The 21407-nt window shown below is 45.9% G+C and overlaps 1 protein-coding gene across 1 annotated transcript; it reads left to right on the forward strand.

The window, feature by feature from the left end:
- Positions 1 to 6: 6 nt before the first annotated feature.
- Positions 7 to 3102, forward strand: LOC119315850 (tubulin beta-3 chain). Its single transcript, XM_037590313.1, has 3 exons — positions 7 to 451; positions 1521 to 1790; positions 2163 to 3102. Exons 1-3 carry the CDS (start codon positions 58 to 60, stop codon positions 2834 to 2836), a joined length of 1338 nt encoding a protein of 445 aa, XP_037446210.1. The 5' UTR covers positions 7 to 57; the 3' UTR covers positions 2837 to 3102.
- The last annotated feature ends 18305 nt before the right edge of the window (positions 3103 to 21407 follow it).

Here is a 21407-nt window from a genome sequence, read left to right on the forward strand (position 1 = left end):
CCCCCTCCTCCCCCCTCCAAAACCTCGCCGGAACCCTACCCCTCCCCCGCCGCCGCCATGAGGGAGATCCTCCACATCCAGGGCGGCCAGTGCGGCAACCAGATCGGGGCCAAGTTCTGGGAGGTGATCTGCGACGAGCACGGCATCGACCAGACCGGCAAGTACGCCGGCGACTCCGACCTCCAGCTCGAGCGCATCAACGTCTACTACAACGAGGCCAGCGGCGGCCGCTTCGTGCCCCGCGCCGTCCTCATGGACCTCGAGCCGGGCACCATGGACTCCCTCCGCTCGGGGCCCTACGGCCAGATCTTCCGCCCCGACAACTTCGTCTTCGGCCAGTCCGGCGCCGGCAACAACTGGGCCAAGGGCCACTACACCGAGGGCGCCGAGCTCATCGACTCCGTCCTCGACGTCGTCCGCAAGGAGGCCGAGAACTGCGACTGCCTGCAAGGTATACCCTCCTCCGCCTGGATCTGGACCTTTTCCTTCTTCCCGAAATGGATCTCGTGTGGTTTTGGGGCGTGTAGATCTGCTGCCCTTCTTCCGTGTTAAAGCGATCTGTTAGAATGCTATTACGATTACTGGCTTCTCGCCTCGTAGATCTGGCCTTTTGCCCCCTTTGCGCAGGAGGTTGTTCGCGTGGTTCTGAACCTGTAGATCTGGCTTCCAGTACTCATACGATCAGGGTTGACTGTTCATTCTGCTTCTCTACTTGACGAGGGGGTGCATTTGGATGGTTTATGTGGTTCTAACCACGGAGATCATCGAATAGTAGAATGGATGCGGTAGATATCTGCTACTTTGCTGTGATCAGCTGCATTATGTTGGTCTTTGGCGTGTATGATAGATCCATTGCATTCAAGTTGTTATTTGCGTGTATGAGGTCCAGTGCATTCCTCTGGTTGCATAATTATCTGCGAATTCTATGTTTATTTCTAAGCAGTAGCTGTCCACTCTCTACTACTCTGCTGAGTAAATTACAGTAAATTCTCAAAGAAGATTAAAGCATCAGTAGAGTAGCATGTGTGATGTTGATTTCTCAAGCACCAGTGTGCCTGCTTAGTGATGTGTGTGGATCATAGCATCAGTAGAGTAGCATGTGTGATGTTCATTTCTCAAGCACCAGCGTGCCTGCTTAGTGATGTGTGTGGATCATAGCATCAGTAGAGCAGCATGTCTGATGCTGATTTCTTGAGCACCAGTGTGCCTGCTTAGTGATGTATGTGGATCAAAGCATCAGTAGAGTAGCATGTCTAATGCTGTTTTCTCGAGCACCAGTGTCCCTGCTTAGTGATGTGTGTGGATCAAAGCATCGGTAGAGTAGCATGCGTGATGTTGATTTCTCAAGCACCTGTGCTTATGAGTCTGCTTGATGTGCTCATTATGTTCCAGTTTTCTCTATGTGTGTGGATTGCTGAACATTACAGAACATAACACTACTCTAGTTATTGGGTTGCCTATTTATTCAAGTGCACACTGAAATGAGAACCGAAATAACCTATGATTCTCATCTATCACAGGATTCCAAGTCTGCCACTCTCTGGGAGGAGGAACTGGTTCTGGTATGGGTACACTGCTCATCTCCAAGATCAGGGAGGAGTACCCAGATAGGATGATGTTGACATTCTCAGTCTTTCCATCACCAAAGGTGTCCGACACTGTGGTGGAACCTTACAATGCTACACTTTCTGTACACCAACTTGTTGAGAACGCTGATGAGTGCATGGTACTTGACAATGAGGCTCTCTATGACATCTGCTTCCGCACTCTGAAGCTTGCTACACCCACATGTAAGTTTGAATGTGCTGTGATTAGTCTTCTGTGCTTAATTCCCATGATCTTGTCCCAGTAATTACAAATACAACATAGAGCTCTACAGTTATCACCAATCAAGACTCCATGATACTAATCTACGGTCATCTCTATACAACTTTGTTCTTGTTTTCTGTTGGTTATATGGGTGTCACATGTATTCCACTATGGTTTTGATACTTACATGAATTATCTATTTCATATGTAGTACTTGTGCCCGTATGATCTGGTGATCTAAAAGACTGAAATGAATATTGGCATTCTTTGTGCTATTACACATTGTTACTCTCATTTCTATCTGGCATCTGTATATTCATTCTTCTCACTCTGTTGCTTCATTCCTTTTTCAGTTGGTGATCTGAACCATCTTATATCTGCAACTATGAGTGGTGTCACTTGCTGCCTCCGCTTCCCCGGTCAGCTGAACTCCGACCTCCGGAAACTCGCAGTCAACTTGATCCCGTTCCCTCGCCTCCATTTCTTCATGGTTGGCTTCGCACCACTGACCTCGAGGGGTTCTCAGCAGTACCGTGCCCTCACTGTTCCTGAGTTGACCCAGCAGATGTGGGACTCAAAGAACATGATGTGTGCTGCTGACCCGCGTCACGGCCGGTACCTCACAGCCTCTGCCATGTTCCGTGGGAAGATGAGCACAAAGGAAGTTGATGAGCAGATGCTGAACGTCCAGAACAAGAACTCGTCATACTTTGTTGAGTGGATACCCAACAATGTGAAGTCAAGCGTGTGTGACATCCCTCCCACAGGCCTGTCAATGTCGTCCACCTTTGTTGGCAACTCCACCTCCATCCAGGAGATGTTCCGCCGTGTGAGCGAGCAGTTCACTGCCATGTTCAGGAGGAAGGCTTTCTTGCACTGGTACACCGGTGAGGGCATGGATGAGATGGAGTTCACCGAGGCCGAGAGCAACATGAACGATCTGGTCGCTGAGTACCAGCAGTACCAGGATGCCACAGCCGACGAAGAGGAAGAGTATGACGAGGAGGAGGAAGAGGAGGCTGCCTAAGCCACCAGACCTCATACGGTCGTCCTGCTGTCTGCTAGATATGCCTTGTGTTTACTATTGCTGTCGATTTGGTGGTGCTTGTGGTGCGGATAGATCTTTAGGTGGTTGATAACACTTATAGATGCTTTTGCTGCTTCGGCGAATCGATATTTTTTGAACTGTTTTTTGGATGCTGATGGTGGTTTTATGCGAATTGTGATATTAGCGTAACTGTGGGCGGACTTGATGCTCGTAAATTCGGTAACTATATTTTGTGTCTGTTTACTGTGCGTTTTGGCTCACGATTTCTGAAATTTGGTCTATTGTTGCTCCAACATTTTGAAAAGTTGATTGTATGTTCGGTCATCCCAATGTTGTTTCACTGGAAAACTCCCTTGGCTACACCAAAAGATATCGTGAAAATAAACTATGTGTCGCTCTGGCATTGAACCCCAAGGTTTCAGCCTCACTGGCTATTCATCCCAGCCAGTGAACTTTTGGGAGATTTTTCCGCATGGTCATAGCAGTTTAGTCAGTTTGGGGCCCTCTTTGGTTCAATGGAATTTACAAGAATTTTGGGCCTGTTCGGTGGATTAGAACCATAAGAATCTACCCCTTTACCTACATACAATTACTCTCTTCGAATTACTTGTCGCAAGTACGGATGTATCTAGATATATATCCATTTCTGCGATGAATAATTCGGAACGGAGGGAGTAGAAGGCAATAGGACATTTGTTTTGTTTCACGATTACTATTACAAGCACTTATCCTTCAGAAAAGTGTACCGGTTTTTCTCGTGCTGCAAGTGCAACCACACAACTTTTATATACTCCCTCCGTTTCATAATGTAGTGCGTACAGATTTTTAAAAAAAATCCAAACTTTGTAAACTTTGACTTTTTGTGTATGTGTGTACCTCACTTCAACAGATTGCTACTCACCAGGGTTCAAGCTTCGGTGCTTCAATTTTTTTTGACTTATTATTTCAGAATTTTCGACGATGCACGTTCAGTGTGAGGAGGCGTTTTCGTCGAGCACGAGGCGTCTATGATGACTTCGTCAACCTCAAGATAATATGCCAACTCGGTCTCTCCAAAGTGCTCATAGGTGTAGGGTGTACGTGCGTGCATTTGTAGGAGTGAATGTACGCACGTATATATGAGCGCTTGCATTTGTACTGCGCTAAAAAAACATATTCCATCCTGAAACTTCACAAAAGAAATGTATTGTTTCATAATTTTTAAAACTAAAAATGATGCTTTCGAATTTTTCGTTTTGATGTGACCTCTTGCAGCAATTTTTGTATTGTTTCTGCCTTTTTGTAATCTGTAAATGGAAGAGAAGGTTTTAAGGGGAAGTCATTCTTTTCCTTTTGGGTTTAACAATGCACTGCTGCTTTTGTATACTCGGGTTTAGGCACAATAGCGGTTTAGCAGTAAAACAGAGTGGTTCCTTAGAAATGGGCAGCGCTTTGTCTCGTGGGCGCGACTATGTCTCACGTCATGCGAGACGGAGGCAGAGCTCGCCTGAATGACCACGCGAATAGGCTGGCCCAGAGCGCGGAAGGTCACTGCCTCATTTTTTTTGTTTCTCACAATTTTGTTTTCGTTTTTGATTTATTTTTTAAAACACACACACACACACACACACACACACACACACACACACACACACTTTACATAATGTTTTGAAAAAGCTTAACCTGCATTTAAAAATGTTAAATGTTTTATACAAAAAATGTTGACCATGCAACCGAAAAATGTATACAATGTGGGTGAAAAAAGTTGATCATGTAACTGCAAAATGTTAATCAATAGTTTAGAAAACGTTTAAAAAAGTATTTCATGTGAATTTAGCATTTGGAATATGTTAAATGTCTATGCAAAATTGTTGATAATGTATAAAAAATTATATCTTGTATTTTAAAATTTTTTAATCAAGCATTTGAAAAGTGTTAAATGTGTATAGAAAAAAATGCCAAGCACGTATTAAAAAAAGTTAATCATGCATCTAAAAATGTTAAATGTGCATACAAAAAATATTGACCATTTATTAAAAAATGTTGATGTTATATTTGAAAACATTAGCAAAGCATTTCAAAAATATAATTCAATATGTATATAAAATGTTGACCATGTATTAAAAACATAGTTAATCTTGTATTTGAATAAAGTCAAATGTGTATTAAAACTGTATTAAATATATATAATGTACAATGTCTGTAAAAAAGTAGACATGAAAACATAAGTTCTGAAAAAAAAGTTAACTGTGTATATAAAAAATGTTAACTATTTGTTTAAGAAATGTTTCAGCTGAATATGAAAAATGTTAAATTTTATTGAAAAAAGTTAACATGTTTTGAACAAAAAAGAAATTGAAAATGACGCAAAACAATAAAAATGAAGAATGTCCAATACAAAGATAAATGAATAGAAAATAGAGAAAATCAATAAAGAAAAAAAAGGAGAACAAACAATACCGAATAAAACAAAGAAAGAAATAGAAGAAATCCAAATAAATAAATAAATAAAGATGCAAAAGAAAAAGACCAATGAAAAACGAGAAAGAAAACAAAAAATCAAAGAAAAATACAAAAGATGAGGAAAGCCGAGAAAGAAACAAAGAAAGCCAATGAAATGGCAAAAATAAAACAGAAAAACTAGAAAAAGTGAAGAAACAAAGAAAAAAACAAAAAACAACTAAAACCCAAGAAAACAAAAAAAACAAGTGAAAAAACCCCAAAAAAACTCAACAAAAAGGTAAACAGAAAAAAAACTTAAAAAACGAAAAGAAGGAAAAACCCGAAAAAGAATAAACCAAAAAAATAACTGTAGCGATTCGAGTGAACAAGAAAAGCCAGCGATCAGAGGAAACGTGAAAAGCCAGCGAACAAAATTCATACAGAATCGGGCTGGTCCAAATACGAGGGAGACCAACGCGAGTGATCCTTCCATCTCACGTTGAGCGAGAAATAGCTGCTTCCGTGTTGTCTCGCCCGCAGCGAGAAATAGCTCAGACATTTCAAAAATATTTGTGGCATTTAAAAAATTATACTCTGTAAAACACGGTTTCTGTAATTTTTGAAACAAATGTTTTTTAGCACTGAAAAAAAGTATTACATTTAGAAAAATGTTCACATGTTTGAAAATAATGTTTATACAATATAAAAATGTTTTTAAAATTTAAAAAATGTTAACATGTATTAAATATGTTTATATCAATGTTTATCCACATAAATTTAAAGAAAAGTTCATCACGTATTTTTTCTAACAACGTTCAAGGTTTATCTGAAATATGGTTCACATGTATTAAAAAATGTTGACGTGTAGTTGAAAAATGTTTAACATTTATTAAAAAAATAAAACATGTATTTGAAAGAATGTTCATCATTTATTGGAAAAATGCTCAACATGTATCAAAAAAATATGCAATGTGTACACAGGAATATACAAAATTTATTTAAAAAGTAGACATGCAATTTAAAAAATAAGAAAAAATCATATAAAAACCGTAATGAGAAAACACGGAAGGAAAAACTTTGTAATTAAGAACCTTCCAGGAATCGCTTCACCAGGCCGGTCCATTCATTCAATGCAGCGGCTCGCGCCAGGGGCGAGATCGAGCTAAGGAGCTGGCACTCACAGCCGCCGAATCGTGGGCCGGCCCATGTAGCGACCACGTTCAGTCGCTCGCTAAACTCGCCCCACCTGGTCCCTCGCTCGATCGAGAGCCTCGAGGGCTGTTCGTACGGTCGCGGTTGACCAGGACTGGTCAACCGTTGACTTTAGAAAAAGATGAAAAATTAAAACAAAAATATCACCAAAAAAAGGAAAAATCGAGATTCAAAAAATTTCAAAGATTTGGAAACCTTCATCCATTTTTTTAAATCATAAAATTTGGAAAAATTTCACAGAAATTACAAAAAGCTCATCAAATTGGAAAAGGGTTCATCAATTTTGAAATAAGTTCGCTGAATTTAAAAAAAGTTCATCAATTTTGAAATACAGTTCATCGATTTTGAAAAATAGTTCATCCATTTTGAAAAAAAGTTCATCGATTTTTTAAAAAGTTCATCGATTTTAAAAAAAAGTTCATGGATTGTGAAAAGAGTCCATTGATTTTGAAAAAGAGTTCATCGATTTAGAAAAAAGCTCATCGATTTAGAAAATAGTTCATCGATCTTGAAAAACAGTTCATCGATTGTGAAAGAAAGTTCACCGATTTTGAAAAATAGTTCTTTCAAATTAGCAAAAGAAATATGAAACCGTTCCAAAAAGAAGAAAAAAGAAAAAAAGGCATAACAAAACCATTTCGAATAACAAGGAAAAAGAAATAGGAAAAAGGAATCGTTTTCAGAAGAAAATGTGAAGAAGCAGTAGTTTGGGCAAGTAATATGAGTTAGTGAGGTGGTTAGTGCATGAAGTGAACGACCGTGAGGTTGCGGGATTGATTCCCATCCAAAGCGCACCTTTTTTCCTCCCGCCGGTTTGCGGAAACAGCTATAACCGGCGCCTGCAACACTAAATAGAAAATGCGAAACCCTCGAATGTAAACATTTCTTAGAGGGCTACAATGAGAATTGAAGCAAAATAAGAGAGGCCCATACAGAAAATGGAAGCCTGGTGTAAAGTTTAAGAGAAGCCCGAGACTAGCTGATAACATTCCGACTTCACACACAAAAAAGAAGAAGTTCGTAACATTCATTCGTCCCTCTGTCTCGAATTGAACAGTGTAATAGTTGAGTCCTGCAGAACGGATTGTTGTGTTTCTCAATAGAAAAGAATGGTATTGTTGGTGAATTGTTGATAGCTTGTTTTCGGCGAAATAAGTAGAGCTCACAGACCTGATTCCCGCACGCCGATGAAAGGTCTCATGCCCTGCGCATGTATGCTTTGATTATTATTTTTTGCTTAAATGCAAGAGGCTGTTTTATCCACGAAGTAAGTACCGAGTGAGTATACCACATGACACATCCAAAGCGCACCTTTTTTCCTCCCGCCGGTTTGCGAAAACAGCTATAACCAGCGCCTGCAGCACTAAATAGAAAATGCCAAACCCTCGAATGTAAACATTTCTTAGAGGGCTACAATGAGAATTGAAGCAAAATAAGAGAGGCCCATACAGAAAATGGAAGCCTGGTGTAAAGTTTAAGAGAAGCCCGAGACCAGCTGATAACATTCCGACTTCACACACAAAAAAGAAGAAGTTCGTAACATTCATTCGTCCCTCTGTCTCGAATTGAACACTGTAATAATTGAGTCCTGCAGAACGGATTGTTGTGTTTCTCAATAGAAAAGAATGGTATTGTTGGTGAATTGTTGATAGCTTGTTTTCGGCGAAATAAGTAGAGCTCACAGACCTGATTCCCGCACGCCGATGAAAGGTCTCATGCCTTGCGCATGTATGCTTTGATTTTTTTTTTGTGCTTAAATGCAAGAGGCTGTTTTTCCACGTAGTAAGTACCGAGTGAGTATACCACATGACACATGTGATGAGCAATCCAAACAATTAAATAAAAAGTACCGAGTGAGTATGGATATCAAGGAAACTAACGATAAAATATATCACGAACCAACCTGTGGTTGGATAGTTAGAGGGACAGTGATACCCCCAGCCCACCAGGGGTCAAGTTAAAAGTACCGAGTGAGTATGGATGTCAAGGAAACTAACGATAAAATATATCACGAACCAACCTGTGGTTGGATAGTTAGAGGGACAATGGTATCCCCAGCCCACCAGGGGTCAAGTTCTCGTGCTTACGACAACGACGAGGCGCCTACGTTGACTTCGTAAATTACAAGATGATATGCCGCTCAGTCTTTCGAAAGCATTCATAAAGGTAGGATGTGCGCGTGTGCATTTATAGAGGTGTGTATATGCGTGTATGCATGATCGCTTGCGTTTGTATTGTGTTAAAAAAGATAAAATATATCGTCAGGATCATGCAAGAAAAGACGATTGACGCACAAGCACGCGGATCATCGTCGGGACAGACAGGAGGGCACGCACTTCGGTTCGGGCTGGTTTCTCCCTTTTCCACGCGCTTTGTAGAAGACGGTGCCACCATACGTACACGATTGGCCGTTGCCTTCTTGTCCAAAACTAGCCGTCACATTACGCTGTTGCTGCTGGAGACCCCGCAGACCTGCACGAGTGCAGCTGCAGCTACGCTGGATTAGCAAGTTTTTTTTTTTTTGCGAGGTGGATCAGCAAGTTAGGCTCTCGAAGGACCATGGAAATTGAAGCCCGGCCCGCGTAGGCCACCGAGCGGATCTATGGGCCGATCTTCTTGAAAGCAACACGTGCCCGGCCCTGTTTTGACTATGCTGCATTTTAAACGGTGCTAAAGGAGGTGTACAAAAACATATAAAAAAAAGGAGGTGTACAAAAATGATGCATGCTTGTAGTCGTTTTTTTTTTGCGGGTAATGCTTGTAGTCCTTGTTTCCTTTTCGACGGCGACGCGCCTTTCAATCGGGAAGCAGATCTGCGCTTGACTGTTTCACTTGGTTAGCTTCCAATCCCTTAAAAAAAAACTTACTTACCGGAATGGACGGTACGGGTCCACGTGGACTCCCACACGCATGCTGCCGCCTTGGAATCAGGGATTAGAGCATCTTCAGCCACGTCCTTAATAAGGCCCTCAAGCGATTTTTTCGTCGCCGGGGTCGCGCTTTCACAGGCTTTTTTTCGCCGGCTTGGGTTGAAATTGACGCCGGCGGACCCAGACCGAACCTGACACGCTGAGGACACTTGGGAGGGCTGGCCCAAACGTTTTTGGCGTGAAAATCGGCGGACCCTCTTTGGCATCGACTCGGCTCTTCTCGCCGCTTCGTCGTCCTCATCGCCTTGGTTCCCGCGACGGAATCAATGTCAAAGCTGCCGCGCCGGTCAGCCTCCTTCATTGATGCCTCACGGGCAGCGCAGTGAAGACGGGATGACGCGGGTCCCTCGCCCGCCACGCGTACACACGGCGGCCACGCGTACGCGCAGCGCCTCCGCCTATATAAGCCGCCCCCAGCGCGCCGGTGAAGTACAGACTCTCCACCGCCGACGTCGTCGTTCCTCGACACCCCCCTTCCTCCCTCTCTTCTCGTCGTTTCCATTTCAACCATAGCCGAGCGCTTTTCAAGCGATGGCGCGGCGACGAACGGCTTCGGCCGCCGCCATCTTCACGAGGACGAAATTTGGCTCCTTTATGAGGCCGAGTACCCGGTCCCGCCGGACATGCGGGTGCCCGGGGCGTGGAGGATCAGCGCCGGCGGGGTCCCGGTGCCACCGCCGTTTATCCGGGCGGCGCGGCATGGAAGATCGCGTGTATCCGCGCCAATCTGCCGTAGGCGCCGAGGGAAGGTCCGCGGTACGTCCTGCTGTGGGAGCCCTACTTCCGTCGCCGCCACGCCGAGCAGTTCGAGGCCACCAACGGCGTCGTGCCCTCCGGAAGGCTCAACTCCGAAGGCCGCCGCCGATGGTGGGGCGTGCCCGGCCGCACGCTGGAGGTCGTCCTCGAGTACATCGAGGGCGGCAACACGCCCAGGCTAGAGTACCCCGCTCCCTCGTCCTTCTCCCGCCGACGTGGGAGCTCATGGACGCCGAGGCGCATGGATCCGGGGGCGTCCACCTCCTCGTCCGGCCGCTCGTCCGGCTCTCCCTGCCTTCGCCCCGTCAAGCCGAAGCCCCAGGACACGCCGGTCAGCCCGCGCACCCGCAGCTCCGGCGTCGGCATCGCCGACTCCTCCCCCACCTCTGGCCGCCTCGTCCTCATCAGGCCGAAGGTGGAGCCCGACCTCCCCGTGGAGTACGAGGCCATTGCCCAGCGCGGCCTCTCTGACGAGGCCGCCCTAAAGTGGGCGCGGGACGACTACCTCCACGACGAGATGGTCCGGCAACGCCGAGCCCTGGAGAAGATAGCCGCCCGCAAGCGTGGGCGCAAGGACGAGAACGGTGTGGTGGTCCTCGACAGTGGCGACGACGAGGACGCCCCCGGACCGTCCAACCCTCCGCGCCAACCAGGGGAGGGGTGCAACAGGGACGGCGGCCGCGGAGGAGGCGACGACGACGACGGCGGCGGCGGCGGCGGCGGCGACTACATGTAGTTCTACAGGCTCCTCGGCATGTAAAGCTTCAAGGGCGGCGGGCGGCGAGGAACAGCGAGGGCGACGGCGGGCCTAGTAGCGTTTCTTTTCTTCTTTTGTAAAATATTCTAAATATATATAAACTCGTCGAAGTTTGGTTGAATTTGCTTCTTGTTTGTGCCGGATTTTAGTTTAAAAAAAACGTGGGTGCCGTGACTGGGGAGCATCACGCTCCCAGCATGCGGTTTGCGCCGGTGCGTCCCCAGGGGACGATTTTTAGCACATCCTGAGGGGCCAACGGTTGGAGATGCTCTTAGGCCTCCTTTAGTTCATAGGATAGGAATCTTATAGGAATAGAAAAATCATAGAAAATGAGATGATATGCATCTCTATTTCTATAGAGAAATAGATGTCATTTGATGCATAGGATTTGAATTTTTTCATTGAGTCTTAGCTAATATTTTTTCCTTTAAAATTTAAAGAATTGATTTCTATCCTATATAAAAATAGGAATCCATTCCAACAAACCAAAGGGCTTTTAAAAAAAATTCTTTTACAAATTCTATTTTATAGAAATACTATGAAATTCCTACAAACCAAATGAGGCCTTAACGGTTTGTTAGAGCTTACGGGTGACAAGTCGAGAGGGTTTGTTTACAGAGGTCGATGCACTACTAACGGCGTACGTACTATTACTAGTCGCGTGAAATCAGCCGTTCGCGACAGATCATATCAACGGAAGCGACCGGTCGGTCGTATCAACTCAAGATCGTAGTACTGTAGTAGGTTGATCTGCGCTGCGCTAGCTAGCCAGCTTCACCGTTCCAATATTCTCCTCCTTTTCTCTCAAAAGGCGATGGCGACTGCGCCACGAACCGCGAGCACGCCGGCCGCCGGGAGCCTCGGAAGTCGCACGTCGCTCTGGCGGGGGACGGACGGGCTGCGAATACTTGCTTGGTAGTACATGCCGTGGTAGGAAGGGACGCGCCAAAGAAAGAGTAAAGATGGTGTTTCCTTTTGCTACCACTACCACTTGAAATGAGTGCTGGAAGCAGCTTTGGGGTGGCATAAACCAAAATGATAAGCTCGTTTAGTGGATCTTCTTTCGGCAAAGCAAAGAGGGCAGGCAGGCAGCTGGAGTCAAAAGTAGGAGCACCTTGCTACCAATTCTCGGTGGACGATGGTGAGCGGGCGGTCGATCGTCCGAGAGACAGAAGCAAACCGGGAATTCGGCCGACGGTGAAAGGCGGGAGGGAATTGAGGGGCGTGCACCGTACGTACGTACACGGCCCATGATACCGGGCCGTGCGGTGAAGGGCCGTCGTGGGCTTGGTGACTGTTTGCTGATTGTATGGATAGACCATCGCGCTTGTCTTGCTTCCATTTCTTGGCCACTCTTCTGGGCGGTGCAAAAGGAAACACAACTCGGTCGATCGACAAGTATTTCTCTTTAGGGAAAAAGGTGCTACCTTTTATTAACTAGTCCGCGGCCAATTCAGCCGCAATATATAATTTGGTGAGGTACAAATATAATGAACTTGAAATTATATAATAAAGTGAGTGTATACTTTACACATATTAGTTGTTCTATTATGTGAATTGTTCGGAATTTTGGCCCACATTTTGGATTTCGCCCAGGGCCGAATTTCTAGAGACGGCCCTGCTTCATGTAAACTCATCCAGAGCGTCTAGCCCAACACACATTAAACTCATCCAGCACATGCCGAGTAGCTCTTTGATCTCCTCAACGAGAGGGTTGTGCCGTGATCTGTCCAGCTCATTATTCTTCAAAGCATCTATCGTCCCCGGAAGTCAGACTCCCCGATGACCCTGCGTGCTCCAAACTCTAAAGCAAGGTGGATGCCTCTCCGACAAGCCAATAGCTCCGGGTGCTCCGGACCGACAATGGAAGGAAAAAAATGGCATGTTCCTCCAATGAACACACCATGATGATCGCGCACGACCGCTCCTCCGCCCCCAGATCCATCGACCTTCGTCGTCTCCCCGTCGATGTTCACCTTGAGCCATCCTTGGACACGTGGTCTGCCAAGACTCCGTGGGCTTCCCTCCCTGTGTATTGACCGGTGGTGCGTGTGCATTAGCCCAATCCTCCAGCAGTCTCTAGACACGTTCGACCAAAGAACGAGCATCCTCAACAGCCTTTCCATCTCTTGTAGCATTCCTTGCAAGCCACATGTGATATAACATCATAATCATGACACTCTTGTCAGCCTCGCAAGCCGAACCAAACCAGTCTAGTAACCACCTCTTGAGCGATTCTTGTGACGAGACGAAATTTCGTGGAGTGAACACGTCGTCTCCTCTCTCTCCTTAGTCCTCATTGATCAATGCCCAACAGTGTGCAACAAACGGACAGGACCAAAACCTGTGCAGTATAGTTTCTTCTCTTTCACAAACGCCAAACTACAGACTGTTTTAATCTCCAAGAGCAAGTTTGCCTTTTCAATTTATTTTCTCTGTATTTGAATGATCTAGTCATATAGCGAGCGTTACTATTTGAAACGAATTAGATTCCGTTTGATTAATGATGACTTACAATTTGTTAGGTTTTGTTACTGAATCTTCATCAGGTCTACTAGAATTAGGACGCATGATTCGGGTCTTGCAAAGCGTAAGACAAAAGAAAGACTGGAAGTCGAGGCCCAATATCTAACGAATGCCCTCAATAGGTATTTGGGGAGACACTCCCAACCTGAAATTCAAAAATTTGATGTGGCTAGTTTACTGCTTTGCTTTCCCTTTACCTTTTTTAGCATTAGTACTTGAAATATGCCTAAATATATAATTTGGTGAGGTACAAATATAATGAACTTGAAATTATATAATAAAGTGAGTGTATACTTTACACATATTAGTTGTTCTATTATGTGAATTGTTCGGAATTTTGGCCCACATTTTGGATTTCGCCCAGGGCCGAATTTCTAGAGACGGCCCTGCTTCATGTAGTAGATGATTAGTTATCTCAATCTCAACACATCAGTGTAGTGGAAGCATCTGTAATCATAATATCGTTCAAACCATTGGTGATTACAAAGGAAGATATTTTTCACACCGCCATGCAAACAAAGAACCAATATGTCCTTAAAATTGAGCAAAAGTACAAATTTTTGCTAATGACGTGGGCTAGAGCCGGGGGTGTGGATGAACGAACGATCACGATGCATGGGCCTCATCCATCTTTTCCAACTCAGGCATTGCCAGGATTTCAGGTCGGGGTGGTCCAATTTATATAAAAAAATGTTTACACCATCAATACAACAAACAAACATACTAGCAGAGGCCAAAGATATTTAGCCGAGGGGGCCAATGCCCCCCCCCCCCTATGTTTGAATGAAGTAATGAAGAATTTTTATGAGAGGGCTTAGATGGAAAAAATTAGCCTTTTGCCGCCCCACCTTTCAAAATTGTAGAATTGTAGACAAAATATTGCAACAATTCTACAATAAATTTTTTAATTTTTAGTTATTCATCTCAATTTATCAAAATGTTAACGCATTGTAATCAAAAGAACACGTTTCATAAATAATTTGCTTAAATGTTTTAAGAAAAAGTTCACCACGCATATGTAAATGTTGACGCAATGTAATGTTTTCGACCGTGCATTTTTTTAAACAATCATACTATTCTAAAAAATGTTCGTGACATTTCAAAATGTTCACGTTTCAAGAAATGTTTGTGACATTAAAAAATTGTGAAAGGGTTTCCATAATTTCAAAAAATTATTTGGTACCATTCAAAAACGTTATGACATTTAAAAAAAGTTCACGCACTTCAAACATATGTTGCTGCATTTTTAGAAAATGTCTATTAATGTAAAAAATTATGTTTGTGTAACTTTTAGAAAAAAAATCAAGGTGTAAAATTGATCAACATGTATTCATAAAAATGTTGAAACATGTACTTTTTAAAAATTGATCATCATGTATTTAAATAATGTTTGTCATGTATAAAAAAATGTTCCGCGGCGATTTAAAAAAATCTTCATCACGATTTTTTCACTCATGTATTCGAAAGTGTTGAACATGTATTTGAAAAATAGTTAAAATTTTATTAAAAATTGTTGAAACACTATTAAAAAAAGAGAAAAGTATATTTTTCGTCTCTCAACTCTTGGCGAAGTCTAAATTTAGTCCCTTAACTATAAAACCGGACAATTTGCAACCCCAACTCTTAAAACCGGACAAACCAAGTCCCTCTCCCGATTGCAAGTGGTTTTGGGATGACATGGCGTGGTTTTGACCGGGTCTGTGCAATCCCCGATGGGTCTTCTTCCTTCTTGTTCTAACTCAGCTCAGCATTTCGTCAGCAGTTGGAGTGCGTGGAGCAGCATGAGGAGGACGTGGGTGTGGAAGCCTTCGGCGATACAAACACATTTGAACCGTGCAGAGCTCGCCTGCGTGAGGACGACGGCGGCAACACATGTTGCTGGAGCGGGAGCTCATGGCCATGCTTGTACTGCCACGCCTCGGCTTGCCGGCCACCGTCCGTCGGCTGCATGCGCCACTGCGAGCCAGCGCTCGAGCTGCAGCACCACTGTCGTGTGTCGTCTGCCCCGCGTTGCTGCGAAGTTGCTCGTCGACATCCCATCCGCGCCATGACCAAGCTCGCCGTGCCGAGACATCGTTGGCCCTGCTGGCCGTCGCCACCGCATCCGTCCCTTGTCCAAGCTCGCTGTGCCGAACGGTCCTCGGCCCTACTGGCCACGCCGATGCGTGTAGGGAAGCCAGAGGCGTGGGAGGAGACCCAGATGGGTGATGTTTGGGAGAGCAGCATGCCAGCATGGCCATGCGAGCGCATGCACAACACATGTTCGATGTTTTGTCTCAATGGAGTTCACATGACCGCTGCGTGTGTTTTCGTTTTCTTTTCTTTGTATCTAAAAGCTTTGCCACGTGTCATGGTAAAAACCACGTTGAGTCAGCATGGATACTGCTTGAAGGACAAAACTTATCCGGTTTCAAAAGTTAGGGGTGCAAGTTATCCGGTTTCGTAATTGAGGGACCAAATTTAGACTTTGCCAAAAGTTAAGGGATGAAAAGTATACTTTTCTCTTAAAAAAATGTTCATCATGTATCTAAAAAATGTTCAACGTGTATCAGAAAAATATAGTGTGTATACATTAAATGTACGAAGTGTATCCAAATAAGTCACATGTACTTAAAAAATACACAAAATAAAAAAGCTAAAAATCTGATGAAATCCATAAAGAAAAACACAGTGAAAGAAAAAAAACACTTGGAAACATTCTTAAATCGGTAGAAGGTTTCATGAACTGGTATTTCGAACCTTCCGGGAACTGCTTCCCTAGGCTCCCATGTTCAGAGACCCCCAAATGTAAACATTCCAGAGAGGCTACAATGAGAAATCAAATGGAAAAAAGAGAGGTAGCCACTGCGTTGATCCGTATGTGGTCGCTACTCACTCCGACGGAGGCCAGAGAGCGTTTGGTTACTGGATCTATCCGATGGGAGATGGTAGTACGGGATATATTCAACCGGTTTGGATGACGGTCATGTAATAAGATAGACAATTAGTTTCCTTTCCTTGTTTATGCGTTGTGGCGCTTTTGATCACTTGTTTTAGGCTATGTGTGAGCTTTTCTTTACCTTTTTGTGGCGTTAAGACCTTTGTCGAACTATTTGTTTATTTAATAAGGTATGACCGTATGCATCGTTTTGATGCAGAGGCCGGAGAGTCCCATTTCCAAAAAAGAAAAAAAAACTAGATATTAGTGTGGCCCACATAGAAAATGGAAGGCCGATGTAAAGTTAACAGAAGCCCAAGACCAGCTGATAACATTCTTTGGTCCCTCCGTCTCCGTTTTTTCCTAGCCTGTCCGTCTCAAATTGGACAGAGTGTGATAGTTGGGTCTTACAAAATGTTACAAAATCCCCTAAACAATTGTTACAAAGTGTACAGTTGTGCTTCTTTGGAAAAAGGTATTGTGGCTGAGATTCTGTATAAGTGTTGGCTTGCAACTTCCAGCAAAATAAGTAGAGTTCACACACTATGTGGGACTGCACTACTCCCGTGTTCATAAATATATGTTTTGGATATTTCAATATGGATCACATACGGATGAAAACGAGCAAACAGACACACTAAAATGTTTCTATATGCATCCAATTTAGAAAAGTAATAAGTAGAACATCTTATATTTGTGAACCGTCTGGAGTAGTTGATACTTTTTTTAACCCCGATACCGTAGAACAATTGTTCTACGGTAATTAGTATAGTTGATAACTTGATAACCCCGGAACTATGCACAGATTTTCTTGTTCAATCTTTTTTGCGGGGGGGAAACATTCATTAATCAAGTGGTAACAGTTTTACAATCATCTGTAATTGTTTTATTGTTTAATTAATGTATAGGGGGTGTTTTTTACACGGAGTGCTAAGTAACAAGCTATGGATGTCAAAGGAAGCAAGAACCAAATCTGGTCAGGATCAGCCAAGAAGAGAGGATTGACGCACGAGCACGCGAGTCATCATCGGTTCGGCCTTGTTTTCTCCCTTTTCTACGCGCTTTGTAGAAGTAGTAGAGGCAGTGCCGCTGTCCTATACGTACGTAGGTACACGATTGGTCGCTGCGTTCCTGTCCAAAACTAGCCGTCACGTTGCGCTGTTGACCCTGCACGAATCCGCGGATCGATCTTCTGGAAATCAATACGTGCCCGGCCAGGTTTTGACCACGCTGCATTTGAGCGGTGCGAGAGCAGGAAAATTACGTGAGGCATGCTTGTACTCTTAGCTTCTCTTTTCTTTTTGAGAGAAGAGAAGAGAAGCTTGGAAGGCGGCGGGCGGCGAGAGGTGGCAGTCAGGTACACGCCGCGGTACGGAAGGGAAGCACGAATCGACAAGATGGCCTCCCTCTGTTCAGTTTATCTAATCATCATCATCAAGTTGTGTGAGAAAGTAGCGAAAGAGCAAAGTTGGGCTGACGGGGGCGTGAAAAGCCGGAGGAAAATATATGTCTGCACCGTCATCCTCCTCACCCATGCCTGCTTAGAAAAATAGTGCAGGTACCCCTCAAAAAAAATACCGCATGTAATAAATTCGTGGGGAAACGATGGTGATTGTTCCGGCCTGGAGCCCGTGATCCCGGACTGCACGGTACGAGTCCCACGTTTGCCTCCAACGAGATTAACGGTGTGCCTGGAGCTAACCGGTGGCAGGCAGAGAAGGCTTGTTTACAGAAGCCGATGCCTGAGCAACGGCGTACGTCGGGCAGTGCGCTTGCATGCCTCCGTGCACTTTCTTTGCTTAAGCGGCGTTGGCGTCGGCGTGCTGCTGCACCTGCGCACGGTCTGATTCCTCGTCCGTGACCCACTGATCGATTTATTTGGACATCGCGCGACGGGAAGCCGGGAATCTCTTCTTCGTTGAAGCGCGTGTTATCGTCGATGGCAAACACTGAAACAGCCCCCGGATGTTCCAACAAACACGTACACACGGCGTCCATTCATCGGTCCTGCAGAAGACAGTTAGAGCAACTCCAACGGACCGACCCAAACAAACGGTGTTTTTGTCCGTTTGAGTCGGTCGTCCGGCCGCCGTCCGTCCTTTTTTTGTTTTGGATTGGCAGTGCGCCCAACAGACCGATCCATTTCATGACTGCGCGCGTTTTAGATCGTGCCGTCGTCCTGGTTTTGGCGCACCAGCGCGCGGGAAAGCGGCCTAGAGCGCGTTGGTTTTGGCGCTCCAGCGTGAGGGAAAGGTTCGCGCGCGCGCCGCGGCCGGCGCTCGTTATAAAGAAGGCGCTCTCTTCACACTCTGTCCGCCGCCCACTCTCGCCGTCTTTGCGTCACCATGTCGATCCGCCGCCTGGGCGCTTCGGATTTTCGCGGAGTCCGCGAGCGCCGCTCCAGCGCCTTCTACTCCGAGATATGGTTTCGCGAGAAACGTCTCATCCTCGTCACCTTCGACGCCGCAGAGGAGGCGGCCCGCGCGCACGACGCGACGGCGTGGCGCCTCCTGAGGCCTCGTCGGGATATGAATTTTTCCAACGTGTCGAGCTTGCGGGCGCAGGATCTGACGCCTCTCCCGCGGCTTTTCACCCACGAGGATCGTCGTGTCCACCGGAGGCGGCAGCGTCGCCTCGCCATCACGGAGAAGGACGTGGAAGCCTTGGTAGTGTGGCGCGGAGGCTTCCCATAGGACATCGTCGACGAGCGCCAGTTCTACAAGCAAAGAAGGTTGGAGAGGAACGAGAGAAGGAGGGAGCGAGCCGTCTATCGGGAGAACAAGCGTTCGCGGAAGTAGGCAGCTCAATTGAAACTGAAGCTACGAGAAATGGCGGTTTGGGATTTTGAAGACGAGGCGTATGTTGACGCCTACATTCAGACGTCGGAGGAGGACATTATCGAGTGGGAGTCAGAAAGTGATGAGTAGTGGTCTTTTCTTTTATCTGTGTACGCTAGAACTATCTATGTATCCATTTTTATCTGAAAAAAAATGGCCGGCGGCGTAGCAGGCGGGCGAGGGTATGAATCCAATGTGCCACCGACCAGCGGGCCCGGTGAAAAAAGAGGGCGAGCGCGCGCGCGTCCGTCTTGTATCCGCGCCGACGCAAATCAGGCTCAAAAACGGACCGAAAATGGGTCGGCAGGCGGACGAAAACGGCCGCGCATTCATTCAGGTTGGCGCGTTGGGCCGGCTTTTTTGTCTGCGCCGATTCAAACGGACGGCCGCGGAGAAAATGGGTCGCCCAATTACCGGCTATGACTCGATCCATGAAACCCTTCAAGGATAAACAAACTAGTTGACCCCAAAAAAGTTAGCCGGTCAGGTAATGAGCACGACGGACCTGTGTGATCGTACTACTGTAGTACGTGGCTGATCTGCATATCTGCGTTGGCCCAGTAGTCTAGTTCAACTCATCCGTCCGTCCTCGGCGATGCCGACCGAGGCACGAACCAGGGGCACGCCGGCCGGCGGGGAGCCTTGAAAGTCGCGCGTCGCTCTCGCGGGCGGCAGACGGATCGAGTGCGAATACCTGCTTGGTGCATGCCGTGGTACGGAAGGGACGCGCCAAAGAAAGAATAAAGGTGCCTAGTAAGTTTAGTGGCGCTACTAGAAGCAGCTTTGAGATGGCGTAAAAACGAACACGATAAACCTGTCTTGTAAGTTTAGTGGATTTTATTTTGGCAAAGCAAAAGAGGGCATGGAGGTGGAGTCAAAAGCAGGAGCATCTCACTAGAATTCTCGGTGCAAGATGACGAGCAGCTGGTCGGTCGATCGTGCGAGTGACAGGACGCAAAAGGCCACAGGAAATTGTGCGGCGCCAGCAGACGGGACGTGCACGGTACACCGCCCGTGATTCCGGACTGTACGGCGCGGTGCGGGACGTAGGTGGGTGGGTTTCGTGACTGCTCGCTGATTGTGTGGATAGACCACTGTGCGTGCTTGTCTTGCATCCCTTTCTTGGTCACTCTTCTGGTCTGGGCGGTGCAAAAGAAAAAAGGACAGCTCGGTCGGTCGACGAGTATTGGTGCTGCACACGCGGCACGCAGTAACTGCGGCGTACATGCCCGTGATGCTCTGTATATGCTCCAGCTAGACATCCATGCAGGAAAGCACCATACGTGTTACGAGTGCAAGTGAAACAATATGGCGTCGGCTGGCAGGTAACTGTGACAAATACGTAGTAGATGCATGCATGAGACGCTTCCGGTGGGTGGGTAGTAGTAACATGCATGGGCCACCATGTCGGGGACTGGGAGGATACACATAGATAGCACCATCGACTTAGATGGAGCACCCGATCTCAAGTCATTGATTGATTGGTCCATGGTACCATCAACTTAATCAACTTAATCAACTCGATCACAGTAGAGATGAACTTAATCGATAATCGACATGGCACGACTTGTCAGTTGTCAGGTCCCAATGAGCTTAATCAACTAGAGTAGCTGTTGGGAGTGAGACAAACTCACGACCACCGATGGTTTGAGCTGTTGTTGGCATTTGGGAAACGTATTTCAACACTGGCTAATCCATCTTCTTTTGAGAAAACTATAGAGAGTAGTATCGCGCTGAGTCCTCTCCTCCATGTCAAACCATGAGATAGATGAGGGAGTTCATGCCCCTGAATGGGCCACTCAAATCTTTCACGGTTTTTTCACACACACGTTCAAGGATATAGGGTTCACGAACCTATCACTGTCCACTCTCCAGCTAGCCTTTGCTCGATCGGTGACTGGGTCGGGCCCTCCTTCCGTACGCCGTACGTGCCGGACTACGGACGCGGCACGGCCAGCCGGTGTGGGGGCACCGACACCGGCAGCGGCCCACCTCACCTGCGACGTGTTGATCGTGTCCTTCTCCATTAATTAAGGTCACGCATCATGCTGCATCGCTTGAAGCCGTTTCACCCCTCTCCCCCGCCTCCCTGATGGCTCTAGTTTATCCAACTTTCCGGTGCAAATGGACATGATCGACATAAGTTTCTGAGAGTGGGTGCTAGCTAGCTGCTACAGCCGACAGTTTCATAGCA

The sequence above is a fragment of the Triticum dicoccoides genome, chromosome 6A (genome assembly GCF_002162155.2).
Source record: "Triticum dicoccoides isolate Atlit2015 ecotype Zavitan chromosome 6A, WEW_v2.0, whole genome shotgun sequence".
Classification (NCBI taxonomy): domain Eukaryota; kingdom Viridiplantae; phylum Streptophyta; class Magnoliopsida; order Poales; family Poaceae; genus Triticum; species Triticum dicoccoides.

Coding starts and splice junctions, on each gene's coding strand:
- LOC119315850 (XM_037590313.1), top strand. CDS start 58: ATGAGGGAGATCCTCCACATCCAGGGCGGCCAGTGCGGCAACCAGATC. Junction 452..1,520: donor GAACTGCGACTGCCTGCAAG/GTATACCCTCCT, acceptor CATCTATCACAG/GATTCCAAGTCTGCCACTCT. Junction 1,791..2,162: donor GAAGCTTGCTACACCCACAT/GTAAGTTTGAAT, acceptor TTCCTTTTTCAG/TTGGTGATCTGAACCATCTT.